Source organism: Nicotiana sylvestris, chromosome 3, assembly GCF_000393655.2.
Source record: "Nicotiana sylvestris chromosome 3, ASM39365v2, whole genome shotgun sequence".
NCBI lineage: Eukaryota > Viridiplantae > Streptophyta > Magnoliopsida > Solanales > Solanaceae > Nicotiana > Nicotiana sylvestris.
In genome coordinates this window covers 150,982,959-151,007,698 of record NC_091059.1, presented here as the reverse complement: position 1 = coordinate 151,007,698, position 24,740 = coordinate 150,982,959, and the positions used below count along the sequence as shown (strand labels likewise).

The following is a 24,740-nucleotide window of genomic DNA, read 5'->3' as shown; positions in this document are numbered from 1 at the left end:
TCGAATGTTAGTGATTAATGTTAGCTTATGTCGGTTTTTTAAGCATTGACGCATTTCTTCGACAAGTCGTAAAAAGAGTAAAAAAAATGGCTTTGTATTACACATAGTCAATTCCAATAGTTCAAGTCATCTAATAATGTTAGTTTAAATTAATCAAAGAGTAGTTGGTTTGTTTTGATATTACCGGGTGTCAATCTCGTGTTCTATTCATAATCTCAACTTTAGTGTTATTAACTAATAGAATAAGGAACGAAATAATCTCCCTTTGTACAAGCTCGATTACAATTTCCCATTTGTATTTGTCTTAGACTAATAACTAATAAGTCACGTCCCTTTTTTAAGCATGTAATTAATTTGGAGATTTTCTTTTAGAGACAAACTTAATAAAAATGTAGTCACTTTAGGATTGTCCTTTTAAAATAAATGAGATGAGCCTCGCTGGATAAACACATAAATGGCGGGGCCCTCGTTAAATGTATGTATTAAATACTTAGATTCCGGGACGGGCTGTTTAGCAAATTTCACGGCCCTACCCAAAATAATGATACGCTAGTTGTTTTAGGCGCGTATTTAATAATGTTATCTTCTTAAACTCGGGTGCACATTTATGTGACCCAAATCCAAATCTCAACGGAGTCGAAATATGTCGCTAATCACGGGTGCATTGATTGTGATGTGGTTCGAGATGCATGTCCATGACGTTGCAAATTCCTTTAAAAAATAATGAATGAGACGAGCCTCGACAAACAAGAATACACAAATTGCGGGGCCCTCAACGGATAGTTATTTCGAATGCTTAGATTTCGAGACAGGTCGTATAGCGAACTTTCCGGCTTTTCTCAAAATAACAACGCGTTAGTCTTTAGGCGCGTATTTAATAATGTTATTTTCCTAAACTTGGGTGCACATTTATGTGACCCAAATCCAAATCTCAACGAAGTTGGAACGTATCAAAAATTGCGGGTACATTTATGTGGCGCAATTCGAGATGCATTCTCACGATGTTGTAATTCTTTGAATAAATAATAACAAAGCGGTAAACAGTTAAAATTTGCACGTAGGTTCATAATTGTCTAAAATCAGATAATCAAGCCGAATATGACAGTTGAGCGACCGTGCTAGAACCACGGAACTCGGGAATGCCTAACACCTTCTCCCGGGTTAACAAAATTCCTTATCCGGATTTCTGGTGCGCAGACTGTTAAACAGAGTCATTATTTTCCTCGATTCGGGATTCAACCGGTGACTTGGGACACCATAAATCTCCCAAGTGGCGACTCTGAAATAAATAAATAAATCCCGTTTCAATTGTCCCTTAATTGGAAAAATTCCCTTCTGCGTCCTTTGCGGTGGCGCAGGTGAAAAAGGAGGTGTGATAGGACACACCAACTGTAGGAACCTTAAGAATATCTCCAAGCAACTATACATCGAACACGATATCTACTCCATTCACAAAAGCACAAATGTGGTCGGTCTCAACGGGAAAAAGGCTAGCAAAGAAGTTTTGTACCTCATCCTCATACACTTTAGGTGCATCTATTTGGAACAGATGCACCCATCGTTGAAACTCAACCATTTCAAGAACTTGACATATACCAGCTATCTCAGAGATTGTTGGGTCAAAAGTATGACCTAGCAGAACCTTTTGATGCCTTAGGCATTCTGAAATGGACTGCCTTCACTCCTCAGTCTCTTCACAGAACCATGTTCGTGAATAGTTTCACACTTATGTTTGCTGGACTTCTCACCACTTGATTTCTCTTTTCCCTTAGACTTGATTAACACATCCTCATCAGACATTGATGACTCGCTCACAACATTCTTCAACTTGGAACTAGGGGTTGAAACTCTTTCTTCTGAAGTAGGATTCTTCTTCTTCTTCTGGACCGTCTCACCAAAGAACCAGGCTCCTCTGGTGTTTCCTCTTCCACTTCTACCATAGGGACTGCTTTAACACATAAGGGCAAATTATCTTTCACAAACCTCCTCTTTTTCTTCTTACTACTTTTCCCGCTCTTTTGAAGGGCAGAGTCATAGGCCACCTTAGCGTGAAACCTGGTAGTGAGTCGCTTGGTGGAAGACTCAGGAGTGGACACCACCCTCCGCTTGACTATGAACGCATTAAGAGCCAGGTTATCTAAATCCTCCTCATCACTGGATCTCATCTCAGGTGCCTGTATATTCAAAGGCACAACAGCAAATGCAGGAGCAGAATTGTCCTAGGAATGAGAACCCTGATCTGGGTCCTCCGGAGAGGGGTTAGGTTCCTCATGTGAGGGCCCAGTAGTTTCTGCTAGTGCAGTGCCTTCAAAAGTTACAATGGCCCCTTCGTCCCCCATACCCTGTACCTCATTTTTTTGAGAGATGATCTCATGCAGTACACCATCAGCAGATACCACAAAGATGATTGCAACATTTTCTTTCTCAATCAGCACTACTGTCACCACGGAATCTGTAGCAACAATGGCAGAACCCTTTGTGACCTCAGAGTTTTGACCTTGTTCTCCACTTGTTCTTTAATTAGTGGGAACCTCATAATATGGAGAGAACAGATCAACAATTTTAGGGGTTTCTGAAATGGAGAGAGATAGGGAATCTGGGTGAGGTGTGATTTTAGCAGGAAGGGTAAGAGTGGTTAAAGAAGGCTCAGTAGGGGCAGAGGACTACATAGGTTTTTTAGTAACAAGTATGATTAAGGCAGGGAGGTCGGAGTTTGTATCAGCCATTGGAAAGAAGGAGTAGAGGTGTTGTGGGAACTAATAGAGGAGTTACGGTTTGTGGATAACAAAGGAGGATTTTATTAAAAATGGATAATTATGAAGAGAAAGATAAGGACCGGTTCTGAAACGGAGGTTGGACATGGAGAAGTGCAACGTTTTAGAGAGAGATGAAACGATTTGAAGTGAGGTGATGTGACAACAGAGTCTGAAAAGGTGGATGACATGGCAGTTGTGTTTTGTACCTTTTTAAGACATGTATTAAAGAATGCACAAAACTACTAACCTTTGGTACAAGAACCAGGTTCTTGACCTATTATTTGAAAGTATTATCAATCTCCTTTTATCATTTATGCATTGCATCTACAGCTTTTATACTCATCGTGCATGTTTACCTGCAATGGTATTGAACTGAGTTAGACATGGCCAGAAAACACTTTTAGCCAGTTTTTTCTTGAAGGTGATTTTTCATAGCCAAAAAAATGAGGAATCAGGTTCTCAATTGGGCTTTAAAAGCCCAGCTTCACTCTGTTTCTTTCAAAATATTCTCTACTTAATGCCTTGGTAAAGATATCTGCAATTTGGTCTCTGTACTGCAGAACTTCATACATATCAACCATTTCTCCACATTATCCCTCAGAAAGTGATGCCTCACATCAATATGTTTGGTCCTTTTGTGTTGAACTGGATTCTTGGCCATGTTGAGTACACTGGTGTTGTCACATAGAAGGGGCACGCTCTCAGTAAGTACCCCAAAGTCCTCTAGTTGCTTCTTAATCCATAAAAGTTGAGCACACCAGGATGTTGCGGCTACATATTCTGCTTTAGCTATTGAAAGAGCCACTGAGTTTTGCTTCCTTGTGCCCCAAGAGATGAGACATGAACCTAGGAAGTGAGCCATTCCAGAATTGCTTTTCCTATCCACAAGATAACCTGCATAGTCTGCATCAGCATATCCAATGAGATTAAAACTGTCACCTGAGGGATAATAAAAAATCAGGTCCTGTGTTCCTTTAAGATATCTCAAAATTCTTTTGGCATCCTTTAAATGAGATTCCTTGGGATTTGATTGAAACCTTGCGCATAGCCCCACACTGAAGACAATATCAGGTCTACTGGCAGTAAGATAGAGAAGTGACCCAATAATGCCTCTATACATGGTTTGATTCACAGAAGGCCCAGTTTTATCCATGTCCAGTCGAGTGGCTGTAGCAATGGGAGAGTCTATCACCTTTGATGCTTCCATATCAAACCTTTTCAAGAGATCCCTGATGTATTTTTGCTGACAAATGAATGTACCCTTTGTGGACTGCTTTACTTGAAGACCCAAGAAGAAATTCAGTTCCCCCATCATACTTATTTCAAACTCGCTTCCCATGAGTTTTGCAAATTCTTCACACAAAGAATCAGTTGTTACCCCAAAAATAATATCATCAACATAGACCTGAATAATGAGCAGGTTCCTTCCTTGTTTCTTTAGGAATAGGGTGTTGTCAATTTTCCCTCTTTTAAAGTCATTTTCCAAGAAGAACTTTGACAGCCTTTCATACCAAGCTCGAGGAGCTTGCTTCAACCCATATAATGTTTTGTCCAGTTTAAATACATATTCAGGGTGTTCATGATATTCAAACCATGGAGGTTGCTTCACATAGACTTCTTCTTTAAGAAGTCCATTCAGAAATGCACTTTTGACATCCATTAAGGTGAATTCCATATGAGATGCAAAAATGATTAGAATTCTAATAGCTTCTATGCGAGCGACCGGAGCAAACGTTTTATCATAGTCAATCCATTCCTCCTGATTGTAGACTTGAACCACTAGCCTGGTTTTGTTCCTTGTAGTATTTCAATGTTCATCAAGCTTGTTCCTGAATACCCACCTGGTTCCTATAATGGTTCGATCTAAGGGTTTGGGTACTAGGTGCCAGACATTGTTCCTTTCAAACTAATGTAACTCATCTTGCATGGCTGTAATCCAATCTGCATCTGTCAAGGCTTCCTTTATATTCTTGGGTTCTATTTGGGAGAGAAAGGCTAAGAAGACAAGTGAATTTCCGGCTTTTGACCTGGTTTATACTCCGAAATCTAGAGGGGTAATTATGTTGTCAAGAAGATGTGAGCTTTTGTGTCTCCAGTTAGACGTTTGAGGTTCATTTATAGAGAATGTGGGTACATTTGACTGGTTTTTCTGTGTTCTTCTCTCAAGTGCTAGTAGAGTACCCTGAACTGCATCAACCACTCTTTCTTCAGCTTTAGTGGTTGTAATTGAATTACCCGGTTCCATTGAAAATGGGGCGGCATTGTCTTCACTCAGTTCTTTTACTTAGCTCATCATATATGCCTTTCCATTTGTCATGTCAATGACTTCACTAGGGACTAGTAAGGGTTCTTCATCTTGATCTTCTTCAGCACTCTTCTCACAGGATTGATAAGACTCATCAAAAATAACATGAATACTTTTCTCAACACATTGAGTCCGCTTATTGTATATTTTGTATGCTTTGCTTTGAGAAGAGTAGCCCAGAAATATTCCTTCATCACTCTTGGCATCAAATTTACCAAGCTGATCCTTTCCATTATTGAGAACATAGCATTTGCACCCAAATGTTCTTAAGTGAGTCAGCTTGGGTTTCCTTCCGTTCAGCAACTCATATGGGGTTTTGTTCAGGAGTGATCTGATCATGCACCTGTTCACCAAGTAGTAGGCAGTGTTGACCGCTTCAACCCAAAAGTTCTTTGCAATTCCACTATTTGTTCTTGCCCTCTCTTCCAGAGTCCTGTTCTTCATTTCCACTACTCCATTTTGCTGGGGAGTTCTGGGAGCTGAAAAGTTGTGAGTGATGCCATTTTCATTACAAAACTCATAAAATTTGACATTGTCAAATTCTGTTCCATGATCTGATCTAATGCATGCTACTCTAGATGCCATCTTTACCTTGATTTTCTTCACAAAGGCCACAAACACCTCAAATGTTTCATCTTTAGTTCTAAGAAACAGAGTCCATGTGAACTTGGAGTAGTCATCCACTATCACAAAAATGTATCTTTTTTCTCCCTTGTTTTGCACTCTCATAGGACCACATAGGTCCATATGTAGAAGCTCAAGTGGCTTTGAGGTGCTCACATCCTTTTTAAACTTAAAAGAGGACTTTACATGTTTTCCTCTAGCACAGGCATCACAATCTTTTGCACCTTGAACTTTAACATGGGCAGACCATAGACCAGGTCCTTCTGAATTAGTTTATTCAGAAGAGAAAAGCTTGTGTGCCCCAATCTTCTATGCCACAGTTCAGCATCATCATCAACAGCTTTCAGACAACTCAGATCGCCACTTTGTAAGTACTCGAAATTAGCAACATAGATGTTCTTGTATCTCTTAGCCACAAGTACCACTTCATCAGTTACCAGATCAGTAACTGTACATATCTTGGACAAAATTCCACCTTGTTTCCTTTATCACAAATCTGAGAGATACTCAAGAGACTATACTTAAGGCCATTGGCATAATATACATTTTCAATAGAATGAGTGAGTGACTTCCCGACTTTTCCAACTCCAAGAATGTACCCATTTTTCCCATTGCCAAAGGATACACTCCCTCCTTGCAAGGCTTTTAGTGAAAGAAAGTCCATGATGTTCCCAGTCATGTGCTTTGAACACCTACTATCCATGAACCATTGTTGATCGCTTCCTTTTACTGTTCCCTGCACAAGAAGATCAAGAGTTAGTTTTCGGAACCCAAGCAAGTTTGGGTCCCTTGTAGTAGGCAAAAGGATGAATAAGAGCTCTCTTAGTCCATGCAGGTAATGTGCGCGTTTTGTGAGTGAAACCTGGTCCCTCTTTTATAGTCACTTTTTTAGCAAACACTTTGTTTTTCTGAACAGATTGAACCTTGGCCTGACAATTTTCTTTGAAATTCCCATTGTTCCCACAGTGGGTACAAAGCCAGTTATCAGAAACAGTGACGTACTTACTGTGAGGGTTGTAATGAGTTTTCTCCCTTTGGAACCTTATTCCCTACCTGTTTTCACCATTATTAGTGTTCATGGCAGTGATAGATTCCGAGGACTAGGTCCACTTTAGGGACTTTTCAAGATCATTTTTTACTCTTTCCAGATCAGTTTGGAGGTGTTTGTTTTTCTCAGTTTCAACACACATACTAGTTCTCACAACTTTCAGCTCATTTTCAAGCCTAATGTGTTCCTCACTGACTATATCATTTCGTTTCAGAATTTCTAGGTTTTGACTTAGTTGTTGGTCTCTCTATTGTTTCCCTTAGGTCTGCAATTGGTGCTAAGAGATCATTTCTTTCTTCTCTGAAGTTTTCAATGGTTTCCTTATGGTCAATAACTACAGCCACTAAGTCATCTCTAGTTTGTTCAACTTCTCCTAGTTCTAAGGTCAAGGAATCCCAATCCTCCACAAGACTATGATAGGCATCGATCAATACACTAGCTAAAGACATGAGTTTCTTAGGAGAGTAGGATTTCAGATTTCTCTGAACATCCCTGAAATTTACCTCTTTGTTGTCATCATCTTCATCATCATCTGATTGGGCCATCAAAGCAAAATTTGAGTCATATTCATTTTCCTCACCTTCAATTGCCATTGTGGAACTGTCACCAGCATCCGTTTCATCTTCAGACTCACTAGAGGAATCCCCCCGTGCTGTAAGAGCATATTTCACCACATTGTCAGCAGATCTCTTTCTTTTGAAGTCCTTGAAAGGAACCGGGTTCCTCTTAGCTACTTTTTCAGGGTTGTTCTTGGATAGTTCTTGCTTCAAGATAGGACAGTCTTTGATGAAGTGTCCAGGCTTTCCACACTTATGATAAAGATCATAGTTTTTTCGTTTGCTAGAGCTGCCCCTTTTAAGCTTTTCTCCATTTCTTCTGACCATCTTCTGAAATCTTTTGGTTAAGTAGGCCATGTCACTGTCTTTCTCACTTGAGTCATTGGTATCAACTTTGAGTACCAGGTTCTTTTCTTTCTTTGGTTCTCTTCTTTCATTGTCTATCTTTCTCTTCATCTCGTAGGTATTCAGATTTCCAACCAACTCTTCTATGGTCAGCTCCTGCAAGTCCTTTGATTTAGTAATAGCATTCACCTTACTTTCCCAAAGGCTAGGCAGAATGCTGAGGATTTTTCTCACTAGCTTGTTCCTAGGAATGGTTTCAGCAAGTGAGTGTAACTCATTTATGATGAAGGTGAATTTTGTGTGCATATCTTGAATAGATTCATCGTCCCTCATCCTGAAGAGTTCATACTCGGTAGTGAGCATATCGATTTTAGATTGTTTTACTTGGGTGGTTCCCTCATGAGTTGTTTGTAAAGCTTCCCATATCTCCGTAGCAGTGTCGCAAGCGGAGATTCTATTATATTCTTTAGGTCCTATTCCATATACCAGAATCTTGTTGGCATGAAAATGTTTCTCCACATCTTTCTTGTTTGCGTCGGTGTATTCTTTACTGGTTTTTGACATTGAAAATGGAAGTTCTTCCAGTACCTTTGTTGGAACATAAAGACCATCACATATGACATCACATAACTCAGAATCCTCAACCATGATAAAATCATGCATTCTTGCTTTCCACCACCCATAGTATTGTCCATTGAACCTGGGTGGTCGGTATGTAGATTGACCTTCTTCAAAATTTGGTGGAGAAGCCATAAGGATCTTTCCTAGGTGTTAGCCTGATAGGAGGAACTCGCTCTGATACCAATTGTTAGTTTGTATGAGTCCACCAAATAGTAGAGTACCTGGTCCTCTATGAGGTTATGCTGAGAATGCTAATAAAGCTGTAAGTAAATGAGACACAGGATTTTTACGTGGAAAAATCCCAACTCAAGGGGACAAAAACCATGACCTACACATGTCAACTTCACTAACTTGTAAACACCTATTACAAGCCATTTTGTAATGACTCCATTACAAAGAATTCAACTCAACTAACTTGTGGTACTCTCACAACAAGACACTTTGTCACTCTCTAGTTACAAAGACTTTAACTAACTTGTGATAATCTCATCACAAGCCACTTTGTCACTCTCTAGTTACAAAAACTTTAACTTATGACTAAACCTAATCACAATATAAACTCAGAGAGTTTACGAATTTTACAAGAGGGTTCCTAATCAACGCTTCTGGCTAAGCAATTTAGGAGATATAATAATAACAATCACAAAGTTACAACTCAACTAGGGACAACAAAATACTAACTTTAGGAACTGGTTCATAGTAGCGTTTACCTTTGTTCTCCAAGCTCGTAAGAATTAATTTCTCTGTTTTGCAAAAGGCTTGAATGAGAAAGGGAAGTGTTCAAGTGATGTATAAACTCATTGTTGATACACCTTGATGACATCACTTGAAATGATGTAAGCATTTTAGTTGGTCAAATACGTGGGCACTAGAAACAGTGCAGTGCATGCAGAAACAGTATAGACAGTCACGTCATTTCCAGCTGTGTCCCATTGACTTCGTACTGCTATGAGGTAACAACAAGGGTATCAGGTCCTTGTTTGGTTCTTTATCCCCTGAAGCTATAGTAGTTCACATTGAGCTGAAATCCATTAACTTGCAGTGTAGCCCAAGTGTGTCAGGTTCCCAATCTGATTCTTGATAAAGTTTGTTAGATCATCAAAACATAAGTCAAAGACAATGAAAACCTATCAAAATTGTCCCCCGTTCTCGAGTAAAGACTAAGTCAAAAAGGCATGAATCAATGCTTGCTACCATTAATTCTAAAATTAAAGCATGAACAAGGTTAAATAACAGACACCCAATCATAAACAAACTTTAAATTAAATACCCATAAGGTTTACACACTAGGTTTGGGTTACAACCTTAGCAAAAATCTAGCTACTCATAGTAGAAAATAAAGGAACCAAGGAAGAAATACTAATTAAACCCATAATATAAAATTAAAATGATAAACTATGATGTTTTTATCCCAAAATGATCAAAAAATTTCTAAAATGGAAAACTACAACGGCTACAGTTGTTGGAACTTCAAAACTTGACCTAAAAATGTGATTCCCATCTATTTATAGTGGCCCAAAATTTGTTGAAAAAATACCCCTCGGTAGGTTCTGCGGCCGCACAATTCCATGTGTGGTCCGCACATACTTGAGTATACAGGAGACTGGATTCTGAAACCACACAATTTGGTCTGCGGCTACAATTCAGCTTCAGCGGCCGTACAATTCATATGCGGTCCGCACTTCAGGTAAGGCTTTAGTTTTGGTCATTTCACACTCTTTGAACTTTTTAAAATTCTTGTCAGTGCGGACCATGTACAGAGGAGAAGCCCAGATGCTCCAGTAAGGAGGTGTGAGCGGTTGGTGATGGAAGGCACGAGAAGAGGTAGAGGGCGACCTAAGAAGTATTGGGGAGAGGTGATCAGACAGGATATGGCGCGGTTTCAGATTTCCGAGGACGTGACACTTGATAGGAAGTTGTGGAGGTCGAGTATTACGGTTGTAGGCTCGGAGGTAGTTGAGTCTTGAGTTACTTTGTACCTTTGTGAGCCTATTCCGGTGGGGTTTTGTCTAAGATAGCTAGGGGCAATGTCGTGTCTTACAATTTTCTATTTTCGACGCAGGATCCATTTACTAGCCATCATTTTTGCTTTGCATTTTTCTTCTGCATTTTATGTTCCTTTTTCCCTATGATCTCCGTGGTGAATCTAATATTCTCTCCTTTTGTCTTTTTATTATCTTGAGCCGAGGGTCTTTTGGAAACAACCTCTCTACCCCTTTGGGATAGGGGTAAGGTCTGTATACACACTACCCTCTCCAGACCCCACTTGTGGGATTTTACTGAGTTGTTGTTGTTGTCAGTGCGGACCATGTTCTGCGGCTGCATAAATAGTGTGCAGTCCGCACTTCTACTTCAAGTACTTCAGAGCTTCTTTATCAGTTCTACGGCCGCAAAGAGAATTCTGCGATCAACACTTGCTTCTGCGGCCGCATAAATTCTTCTGCGGACCGCACTTCTAGTATGCTGCACCGCTTCTTGCCTTGTGAGTCAGAACACTCCCTTTTTAGTCAAATTTCTTCATAAGAGCCCAAATTTCCAGCATCCCTATAATTTGTACACTTTCATTAGTTTTATGAACATAAATCAATACTTTCAGACTAAAATAAAAGTAAAAGGTACTAATAAGTGGTCAAAATCTACACTTATCAAGGGGCAACTTTTAAAAGTTCATTAACGGTAGAGGCTACATTGGACGAATAATATAACGGGCGGCAGAAGTAAATAATATAATATAATATAGTAGAGGGGCTATTTTGGACCTTTTCCCAATAAGATATAATATTTTTAACTTATGAATAGATACATGCATTAAAAAATATCCAAACAATATAAAAAGGTATTATATATAAAAAAGCTATTACATATATGGAGGGGAAAATTACACAAAAATACAGTCCACCCATATACATTATAGAATAATCCAGTTACAACTTTGCAAATTTGTAGCCCATTAACAATAGGCCAAAGTTCAATAAATAAGCATTTTTTTATTCTGCAGATCTTCAAGCATGAAAATTCGGTAATTTTTTTATTCTTCTTCCCCAAGTTTGTATATATTCCTATTCCAGCTACAAAAAAAATTAAAATTCATATATAATGCAACTTGAAAACCTTAAATTTTCTTCTTTTCCAAGTTCCAAATAGCATAGATAAAAAATAAAAATTGAAAAAATTAGTGCACGTCCATGATTTGGCAAATAAATCAACAAGAAAAGTCGATTTATACATATATTGAACATATAAAATTTTAATTTTAGATTTTACTGCATATGTGCATTACATGTATAATGATGTATAACTTTGTATAAACTTGTATATACAATCTCTAATAATGTATATCAGAAAAATAAGACAAAGACGAAAAAAGAAGAGAGTATCAAACATCCATGGATGCCTATTATGCACGTACAATGTATATACACACTTATACATTAAAAATATAGATAATTTATACAACATTGTACACAGATATACACACTTACACATATTTATACAATATTGTATAAGCGTGTATAAACACTACCTATACAAATTTACACTAAAAAATACCTTCTGTCCATCACCACATTACAGTTTTCGGTGGTTGTTGGTATTGAATTATTCCGGTGAGGTTTTGACATCAAAATCTAGGCTTCACCAGTAGAAAAGGATGAAACAAAAACTAAGAGAAATAAGAAAATATGAGACGAGATTGCCGGAAATGCTCTTTTAGGAAAGATCTGATGGTTTTAAGCGAGATCTGATAGTTTTTGGACTGATATGCCAAATTTTATTGTGGTTCCTTAACCTCTTTTTGTCAATTAACTCAAAAATCGAAATCTAATTGATACAGAATGCGGGGATGAAAGAGCCATTATGCACATCTGTATAGAGCACTAAAATTACTAAAATGTTACAGTATTTATTTTTGTTTCTTCACTTGAGTGCTCAAAAGCAATTATCACGAGTGTGTACAAAAAAAAATTCTGTAATTTTAAGGAGAACGAAGAGAGATGCGAGTGAAGAGAGATTGAGTATGTCGGGAAAGAAGAAAGAAGAAAAGAAAAAAATCCTAGAAGTATGTCTTTAATAATGGGCTAAAGACTGAAAAGTTTTTTTCAAATTATATATAATCTGGCCAAACCGGGTAAAGACTTCAAACATAGGCCATTTTTAGTTGGGCTGCTAGACCAAGTGATTAGATTTGTAATTCTTTCTATATGGAGACTTGAAATATTAAGGGTAAAATAGATATTGCCTAGGATGAAAGGAAGAAAATGATAATTATTTAAAGTTGGAGAATGAATTGAATTTTAAGAATAAACTTGAAAATATAAATGATTTTCACCCTTTCTTTTTTCAACCCAAATTTGCGACAAAAGTAGAAATATCTTTTACAAACTTATTTTTTTGGACTTTTTGGGATACTCCACCTTAAATTTGATCTAGAAAACAAGTCAAAGGAATTGTCGAAGCCAATCGGGAAAGGAATGTGGAGTCTTTGATACCAAAAAGGAACAATGGATCTCAACCTCTAATTCCCCCAAACGATTAACCCCTCCCCTCCTCTTTCATTCCTATCAATCATGGAACTTCCCCAATTCCTCGAAACTGTCTCCGCACTATTCACTACAACTACTTGACATGTCTTCTCAGCCACCACCACAACAACCGCATCAGCATCACCTCCACAAAAAACCCACCTCTTTCCCTGACTTCATCTTCACTGCCTTTTCTCTCTTCATTTTCTTCTCTTCTTCTAACCCCACAACTTCTATTATCCGCAAATTCACCCCACTTATTTCTTTCCCTTTAAACCCCCGTCGATTCGTCAGAAATCCCACTATGTCCAACCCCTCTTCCACCAACCTTCGTAACCCTACCACCCACCCCTTCCCTAACCCACAGTCCCTCTCCGATTGGTTAAGACCGCGTTTGCCTTCCGATTCTTTTTCCTCTTGGGGTGTTAAACCGGGCACTAAGAACGTTAATAACCTCTGGCTCGAGTTATCTGAAGGGGAGACTTTGCTGGCTGATTCCACCCCTCCGGTTCGAACCGTGGAGGTGATGGTTGTTCGGGTTATTGGAAAAGACAATAAAGTCCTTGTTGAATCACACCAAGAATTGTCTAACGGCATCGTTAGGCACCGAGGCCGGCCGTTATCTGAAAAGATGAAGCCTGGTGAGACCGTTGAAGATGCGGTGTTTCGTGCAGTAAAAGAAGAGCTTGGTTCTTCAATTGTTAAGATATTGCCGAATTCGTACTCGAAGAAGGTGGAAGAAAGGGTTTCAGCGTCGTATCCTGGATTGCCTGCTTGTTATGTGTTGCATACAGTGGATGCCGTAGTGGACGGTTTGCCTGAAGAGGAGTTTTGCACGGAAGAGACCGATGAATATGGAGATTCTAGCGGGAGGATGCTCGCAGATGGTGCAGTTTCATGTAAAAAGCATTACTGGAGGTGGGTCGATGCTGATTCGTTGTGATCACTTATGTGGGAGGTGAGTCTGACCTCTTCTCCTTCCAAGATTGAATTTTGATTACCACATGGTTCAATAATAAGGATGGCTTCTCAGGACTTTGGGTTGCTTTTGGTATACTTTATAGGATATTTAGATACAGTTACATAGAAGAATTCTTGGTTTAACTTTCTATATTAATGTTAATATCCATGTCGGTTATTGAGGTTTTAATACTTAATGCGTGTATATCTTTCTAACGGCAAGAGCTCCTTGTATTATCCTGAGAAGAACAGGATATCATTGGAAACTCCAATTGCATTTTACTTTATGGTGCGTCCAAGTGGAAGTAACTTGATGTTTAACAGCTCACAGCCAAGATAAATAGATGTGTGCTTGTTATAGTGGGTGGGTGAGCTTATCTCCTACCCCTTGAGATGATTTGTGTGTCTAATTTTTTGGGTTAGGTACCCATGATCACTTTAGGACTAGAGGTGGACTTGCCACCTATATGCTCTTCTATAGATGTTCCCTGTATGTATATTTTTTTGGGTTGCCAATTTTGGAGTCATTACTAAATTCATGGTAAGTCCAAAATGAGCTTAAGGTATGTCGTAGAGCCAAAGAATATAATGACCTTTTATGTTGAATGTACTTTGTCTTGCAATTGAGGATGGCTTCAGGTAGCTTGGAATTCTAAACTAGATGTCGCAAAATTTATTGTTAAGGACCTTAATTGCAGGCGATCTATATCAATTTCAATGGCACACTTTCATCTCGATTCAGGAAGTCAAACCAAAAGCAGTACCTGAATCAAACAAGTTTGGGGTCTTGCCCTTATCTATGACCTCTATTGAAATTTTTCTTTACGGGTTTTATATTGCTTCTTCTTTAATTCTGCTATTGTAGCTGCCACAGGAGTTGAAATCTGCAGATGGTTCTTTTAGGTTTTTATTTTTGGGGGGTGTGGAATTATGATTGCATGGTGCAGTGGCGAAGGCACATGTTCCTAAGGGTGGTCAACGACCGACCACCCTTCGTCGAAAAATTGCACTGTGTACATAGGTAAAATATTATATTTTACAAGTATATAACACATATTGAACACCCTTTGCCAGAATTTTTTTTTACTTATTTTAGATTTGAACACCCTTGGAGAAATTTCTAGCTTCGCCACTAGCATGGTGGCCATTGGTCAAGGTCTTATGAACAGTAGGGCTGGTGAAAGAGTGATTTTCTGGTGGGTGCAATGCTGAATCTGTCAGTACTCGGGCAGATTTACGTGGGAAAAGATTATATAGAGAAAATGTTGATAGGGCATGCTCGTATACAAGAGGTTGATAAGGCCTCATCATAATGTGTGAGCCATAGAAAAGAGCTGTTAGGATAACACTCGGCTACTGATTTCATCTCTGCATAGTCTATACGACATATGGTTTCTGGTCTAGTTTTGTGTGTTCAAAGCACATGGAGTGTGTCGCCTGATGATAATGTTTTGCAGCCACTCATTTGGTGCCTATTCTTTATGTTTTTGCTTGTTTAGGGGAGGTATCAGGAATACTGAAGAATTGAGGTCTATGTTCTTTCAGTATCTGGGTTTATTGGTTTTCCAGCCAAACTGACTCATGGTTACTTCTGGGTTCTAATACATTGGGGTGCTAGTGATAAAAATTGAGAAAGATTAAAACTGAGCTTTCAAGGTATAAACAGTTCACATATTTGTCTCAATGTTGAAACTCTGTAGTTTTTTTGAATTCCTTGTGGAAAAAAATATGCTTTGCCCCTTTTGTTGTTTTTGAGCATCAATCATTCTTTTCCAAGGGTAGGAAATTTAGTTTAATCATCCCCTCTACTTCAAAGTTTCTTTCTCTGACATGCACTTCCCCAAACTCCTACTATGTTAAATGGAGTACGTAAGGTACTCAAATATTAAATCTTTTCTTTTGCTCAATAGAACACCACCTTTGGCTTGTAAGTTGCAAGTACGCGTTTAACCATGAGCAAAAAAGAAGTTGCAATCCGTACCTACTTCTTAGAGGAAAATAGGCACCACAAAAGTGGAGGAAAGGCTGGAGTTAGGGAGAAAAGGAATGGGAAATAAACACTCAATTCTTGGGGTGCGACCCTCCTTCAGACCCTTCAATGTTTCATATACCGGGTTGCCCTAGTCTTGTGGCTTAATTAGCATAAAAGTAGATAATGATGCTGATGGTGTACGAAAAAAATTAGTATTAGTTAGGCTTGATAAAATCTTTTGGGTGTGTTGCTCTAACTGACACCAATTCGAGGATTTAGAGTTCTTCAAGGCCTCTCATGGCCTTAAAATGTGGTGATCAATAGGCAACTCATAAGCATTTTCTTAGCTGAAGATGCCTCCCATTTCCTTCTTGTTGTGAATTGGTGCTGTAGAGCAAGTTCTCTTCATTCATGTAGTAAAGTTTCTTTATTCTCTGTTATATAACATGCTGAGGATGGAAACACATACTGGACAAATTGATTAAAGTTCACTTTCTTAGGATCCCTCTAAATGCTTCTCCTGCCCTAGGTTCCCAAAATGTTAGGCTGATTCAGGTTAACATCTTTGGGCATCTTTCCGATCTTTTCATCTGTGAATCTCTTCTTTTTCCCCTAAGGACTTTGGTAAAGTGAAGGATGAGTTATCATGGGCTGTTAAACTAGGCCCTGATTGTTAAGGTGGCCTTCTCTTCTCATCTTTTTGCGCTTGCTTTTTCTTCTGCATATGTGACCCCTTAACTCCTCACTCTCGTTCTTGCTTACCCAGTCAAGGCATCTTTGATGTTTAACATTTGCGTAAATTTTTGTAAAAGTATCTGCCGCTGGTCATGATAGAAGTGGTTAGAAGGCTTACCATTTCTGGGTCGTGATTCAACTGTTGTAATGCTAGGGAAGTGACAGACAAGATGTCTTGCAGCTATTTGCAAGAGGCACATATTGTGATTACCATTTTTTTTTGATTTGCACCGGGTGTCCGAGTCTCTTCGAGCCCCGACTATTCCCGGGGTGCACAGGCCCTCGGCAAGGAGTTTCCCGCAAGTGCACCACGGTTAATTCAGGTTTTACCCAGTCCGATGGCCCTCAGAAATTGTTTGCACCCAGTGGGTTTCGAACTTGAGACCTTGAAAGGGAGCAAACCCCAAGGCTCAAGTCAATTGCCACCAGGCCAACCCCTGAGGGTTAATTTTATGTTTACAGGGTATTAACAACTAAACAAATACACATTACCTGGTGGAAATCGTCGACTGTTACCTGATTGTTGTTCTATATATCAGCATAGGGATGGCAAGCGGGGCAGGTTTTCTCTTAACCCGCAAAATTGTAACCCGCCCTGCCCTGCCTTAGTGTTTTTTTTTTCCTTTTTCTTTTGTTAGTTTTAATTATTTTTAATCTTGGCTGGAATTTTTTTTACACTTTACTATATGTACTCGTGTTTTTTTTAAAAGTTCTAAAGACCTGCCTGGACGATAATTTGGCCTCATCAAGGAGCTTATCCCCGTGCTATCTGTTAAGAAAACTAAAGAAAAAATTGATATACGCATACACGTATCATGATAGCACTTAAATTGTTATTGCCTTTGAATAAAGTGCTCTTTCAATAAAACATAGAACAATACATGAAATTTTGGCCTATGGTTTGATAACGCCGATAAAAACATGATCATTCGTCATGTTGATAAAGTTAGTTGGCACCTGCTCAGAAGATCTTCCAACCTCAAAGGATTCTGGCAATGCTAGTTAATGTAGAAATTAAATCTTGCACATATGGAAAAAAAAAGTTAGTTAACAAAAATCTTTGATATCATAATACCTCTTTTTTTTTTTTTTTTTTAACTTTTTATATTTGATAAAAGTATATATTTTACGTGGAATCAATTTCATCTTTAGAAAGTTAGAAAATTGAGTTTTCTTCTTTGATGAAGTTTTTAAACCCACACCGCACCCGCATAAATTTTAATTTTTTTTCCTTTTGCCCCGCCCAGCAATCGCATATGTTTAAACCCGCCACGCCCCGAATGTGTCTAAACCAACACTGCTCCGCACTCGCACCACCCCATTACCATCCTATAATAATCAGCATCTTATCATTAATCTCTTCAGCAATAGTATCGTGCGCGAGTTTACGTTTTTATTGTGTCTGGGTCATGAAAGTGCAATTTCAAGTATAGGTGTTAAACGGGCCGGGTTGTTCCGGTTCCGGACCGGCCCAGACCGGTTAAACCCGGAACCGGCCCGGACCGGTTAAAGGGGGCTAGGCTGGGCTGGGTAGTAGGGGTAGAGGGGGTTGGTCCGTTTAGAATTTTAAAACGGGTAACTGGACCGGTTGAACCCGGTCCAATAAACAGTTACCCTTACCGGGTTAACCGGCCCGGTACAACGGCTAGAATTTTTTTTTGTTTTTTTTTAATTTTCGAAATAGGTGGGCCCCACTGACCGTTGGCAGACCTTGAATTGGTCCGTTGGCTAACGGAAAAATTGCACAAATAGCCTTTTTTTAAATTTTTAATCATTTTTCAATTTACAAAACTAACCTTCTCTAAAACTATAAATACCCTCCCCCCTCTTCTTCATTTCTTCACTCAGTACTCATTTCTCAATCTCAATTTCTCTCATTCTCTCATTCTCCAATTTGCAAGACTTCAAGTCTTCAATTCATCTTCTAATTTTATTTGGCTCTCTTTTCTTGAATTTAATTTATCGTGTTTTATCATTCGGAATTTGAAGTTTGAACAATTGAAGTTCAAAATTGAAATACTTGCTTGACGTTTGTTCGTGGTAACATCGGAATTGCGTAATCAAGTGCTCAATTTATTGTCGAATTCGGTGCACTCCCTCCAACTCTTTCTCTTATTTACTATTTAATTGCATATTTAATTTTAGCTTATACTTTAATTTTTACAATATGTTTAATGCTGCTAAAAGAGCGTATAAAAGAGTTACTGGTAGGGGAAATAAAAAAAGAGGTAGTCCTTCAGCGTCTGGTAGTAGTAATAATAACCCATTATCATTTTCACATGTTTCCGAAACATCGCCTAATGATAATATAGATATAGATTATGAACAATTACAAGAAGATTTTGGAATAGAAGATAATGAAATAGGAATGGAAGATGAGATATCAGCTACACCTACTAGTGTTGGAGCTGGTAGTGTTGGAGTTGCTACAGGGGGTGGTGGTCGTGGCACTAGTAATAGACCACCTGTGGCTCCGACTACTAATCGTAGAAAAAGAAGTAAGGTTTGGAATTTTTTTGAAATAATAGAAGGTACTGATAGAGTTAAATGCAAAATTTGTAAATGTAATTTTAAACATTTGATTGGAGGAAATTTAGGGAGGACTGGGACGCTTAGTAGACATATGAGAACTGAGCATCCCATAGAATGGGGCGCTGATGGTGATGGAAATCAAACAACTATTAACCCTACTACTGGAGGTCTAGTGAATATGATAAAATGAAGGATCGTGAGGAGTTAGCAAAAATGATTGCTTTGGGTTGTCTACCTTTTTCTTTTGCTTCTTCATCATATCTTATTATATATATTTATGTATATTCAAAGGATTTACAATCCTTTATTTAAAGGTATCCCTAGAAGTACTTGTAGAGCTGATATCTTTAGACTTCATGGACAATATCAAACATATATACGTTATTTGTTTAGTCACCTTCCTTGTAGAGTTTCTCTAACTTCTGATATTGGCCATGTTAATGGAAATGATTATTTGACAATTACATGTCATTGGATAGATGATACTACTTGTATGCAAAAACGTATTATCGCTTTTAGATATGATGAAGATCAGAGTCATACTGTTGCGTTTATAAGTAGTACTATTTGTGAAGTTGTTGAATTTTATAATCTAAAGCAAAAAGTATTGTGTATGTCTTTTGATAATGCTTCTAACAATAATGCCGCAATTTCAATATTAAAACTGCATTTACAACCACCTCTTGATGAAATTTTTCATGTTAGGTGTGCATGTCATGTTTATAATTTAATTGTTAAAAGTGGCCTTGATTTATTTTCAACTGAGATTACTCATGTTAGAAGAGCAGTTGGTGTTATTCAAGGAAATAATAGACAATCTAGAATAAAGGAATTTAAGAATAAGTGTGTCCAGTATAACCTTAAACCCAGATTCATGCCAGACAAATTGTTACTAGATGGAATTATACATATATATTTTTAAAATGTTGCTACAAATATAGATTTCCAATAACTGAAGTTGCTAATGCGCATTGTACTGATCCAAACCGTATGTTAACAACTAGTACTTGGGAGGTCATTAGTGATGTTGTTAAATTTTTACATAAATTTTATACAGCTACTGTTGAGTTTTCTGGAACATATTACCCTATTGTTACTATGGCTTTAGTACATATAGCTGAAATTTCTTTTCTACTCTCTGAATTTAAGAAGAAAGAAAAATATAAGGATGTTGTTGAAAAAATGTAAGCAAAATTCAAAAAATATTTCTTTTCAATTCCTCTGATTTACTTAATTGGTGCAGTTTTAAATCCTTCTATTAAGATGTCTGATTGTCACCAATTAATGAATGCTTTATATACTTATATGGAGATTGGACCAACTGAAACCCCAGATTTATATGTCTCTATGAACAAGCTAAATGATTATTTACAACAATTATATAATTATTATGCAAATGTAATTGATGATGCTCGTGTTGTAGGCAATGTTAATCCCACTATGCACTGTACCACTTCTGCTACTGTGGATGATGAAGAAGGCCTTGAGAGTTTTAATATTTTTTCTACATTTTCTAACACTCAAACCAGTAACAGGAACATTGATGAACTTCAATTCTACTTGCAGAAGCAAAAGAGCCTCACACAAAGGAATTTTCACCGTTGGGATGGTGGCACGAGAATGAAAAGCAATTTCCTGTTCTTTTCGCTATGGCTCGGGATGTGCTGAATGTGCCAATTTCTACTGTTGCATCGGAGAGTGCATTTAGCCAAGCAAGACAACAACTTGAAGACACCCGTCACTCATTGGGAAGCAATGCTTTGAAAGTTTTAGTATGTTTCAGAGATTGGATTAGATCGGAACGAAGAAATCAAGGACGTGAAGATGTTGATAGCCCAAAAGACGAGGAACTTAGAGATATATTAACACATGGTAACCCATCCGAATTTAACACTCCAGAAGAAGGTCAATCAGTTCATATTGATTATGAAAAACTTACTACGGCAATGCAAAACTTTTGAATTTACTTGTTGTTAAAAATATAAATCTTTCAATTTGTAAGTTTGAATTATGAAATAAATGTAGCACTTGCAACAAGTGCATTTTTTTCCCATCTTCCTTGTAATCTTTATGTTAATACTTTGTAATAATATAACCTACAATAGTTATACAAAATTCCAAAAAACAAATAATTAAAAATACACTAAACCCGGCCCGGCCCCCTCAACCTGTAACCCTTACGGTTCAATTTTTACCCGGATGAACCCGAAACCCGTTAAGAACCAACCCGGAACCGGCCCAGACCGTAACCCGTACGGGTCCAAAAAATAGCGGCCCAGCCCGGTCCACCCGTTTAACACCTTTAGTCTCAAGCAACATTGGTGGTCATAGTTCGTTTCTTTGCTGTAGTTTTAAATTGTCACGGGAAAACTTTCCCAAATCCATCTCAATATAAAATTAAAAAACAATAATCCAAAATCCATCATATTTTACAGAAAGACGTACACGCGCTGTAGCTTTTAAGTTTGTCAACAGTTGGGTTGGATCCAATTTCACGGCCAACAACTACAATAACAATTCTGATATCGAAGACATTGATACCGCATATCAGACCAAACAAAGGAAGTGGCTTTAATAAGCTACTCGCAACAATCAGATATTGGGTGAGGTATAATCAATGGCCCGTTTTACATTGCTATATTCACTCCTACGTCCGTGTCATCTGTCACTTCTATCAAGAATTTAAATTGCTCATAAACAAACGAGATTAGTAACTTGTAATATAAAGTTAATCTACCTGCCACAATATGTTAAATATTCATGTTAAATCCTTTTACCAATAGTTAGGGGATGGATAAATTCTGTTATGCTTCTGTACAAGAAGCTGTCTGCACAGCCAATCCTATAGCTTAAACTCGTCAGCACTGGGCACAAGAATTTGAAGCAGGAATAGGTAGGGAGATTCCTTGGCAAAAGGATGCCATAAATTTCCTCACCCTTTATATTGATATGATTTCGTCTAAAATCTTTCCACTGTAAATATTATTGAAGCGGCAAATATGGGACATATCAATCTAATCTAGGTCATCCACTTGCCTCTGTCACTAGAAATTTCATTTATCTTTCCACCACCATCAATCTACTCAAAAATGTAAAAGCATGACAAAAGAGAAATTACATGATAAGATAAACAAACGGGAAAAGAACCCTTTCATTTCTAACTTACCACTTATCTTTGCATTACTTTTACTAGACTGCTTCACAATATATTAACATCAAAGTAACAATAACTTTCCAATACAAATCAAGATTTACAACCATATATACCCAAAAAAAAAAGGATATTGAGATTTATATGTTCCTCGCTAATTGAGTAAATATATATTTTTCATCAAGCTTCCGGCCTTTATTCGGACCCATTTGGCTCGACTAATTCGGATTGACTAACTATATATGGAGGTTTTAGCGCTCCCTACTAAAGAGCACTCCATATCCCAGACTCGAACCCCAGTATGGAGTAGTAATATATTATTGCTTCAAGCTTCAAAGAGTGGTAGAACATTGAGCTCCTTGTCTAAAACTGAGGGGACCAGCTGGTAAGGAAGGTCCAAAAGGCATAATAGCAACACAATCTACATTGAACCTATACCTTCCAGAAACCCAAGTTCCAACTTTCCATCTTAACCTACCACTTGCTTTCAAATTCATTACCAATTTTCCAGCATTTTGGTCACGTTGCACTTCATAACCAAAAGAAGGATCCACTGGCAGTCCATTCCCAATCAAAGAGGCAGACAAAAAATTACTATCTTCATGTCCTTGATAAAATGGAGGAAGAGAAGTGTAAAGAGTAATTTGTTGACCCTTATAAGAAGCATAAACTTGGAACTCATCGTAGTATATTCCAACTTTCTTGTTTGGATTCTTGGATACAAGTGTGAGTTGAATGGAGGAGTTGAGAAGTTGACGTGGACCTGAGAGGTTGAGTTGATAAATATCAGCTTCTCTGAGAGTGAAGTTTGGCTTCGTTGGATGGAGGGTGAGATATAGAAGAAAGATAAATGATAGAATAGAGAGGAAAATGGTAGAGAAGCCAAAGACTAATTTCTTAATTGGGAGTACTTTTTCTAAGTTGAAGTTATACTCTTTCTCGTCACAATGTTTTGGAGATCTTACATCAATTGGAGACATCAAGAATATTAGAAAGAGAGAACCAAAGAAAGAAGTGTAAGGGGTAAGTTCACAAGGCTAAGGAAAGGAAGTGAGGAGGTTAAATATAAAGAGCACCAATTATTTTGTGCTTGACTACTTTTGACTGACTGCTCCGCATGGGGTATTGACTAATTAAGTGAAATGATATTAGTGGAAAGTAGCTGAGAAATCCAACTAACTTCTGGAATGTGCTCTCTTTTCATTTATGCTAATACTGTAATTTAATTTTGAGTTTAATTTATGTACAGACTGACAGTGTAAAAAATATGTTTATACAATTAGATCACTTAAAATGTAGTTGCAAATGATTTTCTTTAAGAGCATTAGTTGATAATCTTTAAAAAAAAATTACAGTGATAAAGTAAAATTTTTGTTATATTATCCGTACAAATAACTTAGATCCTTTATATTTATTTCGAACTTATAATTTCAAACTTTGTGGTAGCTATTGTTTATTGCTAGTGTAATTAGTCATTGAAAATACCTTTTTTTTTTTTAAGAATTCTCATCATAGCGTCTTTGCTATTGTATTTTTTAAACCTGTTTTGACAACGTTTTTCTTGAGCCGATGGTCTATTGGAAATAATCTTTCTACCTCACACGAGGTAGGGATAAGATCTGGATAAACTCTATCCTCTTCGAACCCCATTTATGGAATCACACCGAGTATGTTATTGTTGTTATTTCTAAATATACATGGCGTGTTCTTGAAGAAATTCCCCAAAAGTTTATTTTCTCCGAAAGTTGTCAACTACAAGACTTTAAAAGAAAGTAATTTTTTCAAAAAAGACCTCTTTTCTCTAGGATAGGGTCGGAGGGAAATTATTTTTATCCTGTATCATGAATATGCATGCAATGCACTTTGGTATCGTGCATGCTTTACCAAGTATATCTTGAAGCTTTAATTATCATGTCAATTGATGGAGTAGCTTAAGATGGCTGAGGGATACTGGGATATCTCTCTGAGATAGAATCTTGATTACACCTTTTAGCATTATTGAAAGAAAAGTTAAGCTTTTTTAAAGTGCGTAATGATTGCAGTTAAAATGATAAATTATCAGGGTCCCTCAATTCTGACCTCCCGTTACCAAAAATGAAAAGCAGCAAGAAATAAAAACCTCTGTATTTTCCTAGTTTTAATCGAAGATTTCTTTATGAAGTACTTGACTAGAGAACGTTCGTCATATAGATATACAGAGAGTATTCACAAAGGAACATATTATATATATTAGCTTGATCAGAGTTATGGCATCTGTGATTGATGTACATGTATCTTAAGGTACAGTATATATAAGATCACCTTGTCTAAAACTCTACGACTATTAAAGAAAAATGCTCGAGCATAAAAAGGGGAGTATGCTTATCGAATTTCCAGAAGCGAATCAAATGATGCATCTTAATGTAACGACCCGGACGGTTGTTTCGAGAGTAATAGCCCTGTTCTTCCATTCCCTGCTTCTTTTGTGTTCTATAGCTATATTATGATATACCGAGTTAGTTGGTTCGGATCTGGAGTGGTTTCGAAGTGAATTGAGACACATAATCTCTTATTTGAAAGCTTAAGTTGAAAAAGTTGACCGGATATTAACTTATGTGTAAACGACTTCAGATTT

At 37.7% G+C, this 24,740-nt stretch overlaps 2 protein-coding genes across 2 annotated transcripts; one reads left to right on the top strand and one right to left on the bottom strand.

Moving 5' to 3' along the window:
• The first annotated feature begins 12,700 nt into the window (after positions 1–12,700).
• On the top strand, positions 12,701–14,018 carry LOC104248254 (uncharacterized). Its single transcript, XM_009804480.2, has one exon. The coding sequence runs from the start codon at positions 12,880–12,882 to the stop codon at positions 13,717–13,719; it is 840 nt and encodes a 279-aa protein (XP_009802782.1). The 5' UTR covers positions 12,701–12,879; the 3' UTR covers positions 13,720–14,018.
• Positions 14,019–22,099: 8,081 nt separating this feature from the next.
• Positions 22,100–23,176, bottom strand: LOC104248252 (NDR1/HIN1-like protein 26). The gene has a single exon (XM_009804479.2). The coding sequence runs from the start codon at positions 23,104–23,106 to the stop codon at positions 22,459–22,461; it is 648 nt and encodes a 215-aa protein (XP_009802781.1). The 5' UTR covers positions 23,107–23,176; the 3' UTR covers positions 22,100–22,458.
• Between the last annotated feature and the right edge of the window lie 1,564 nt (positions 23,177–24,740).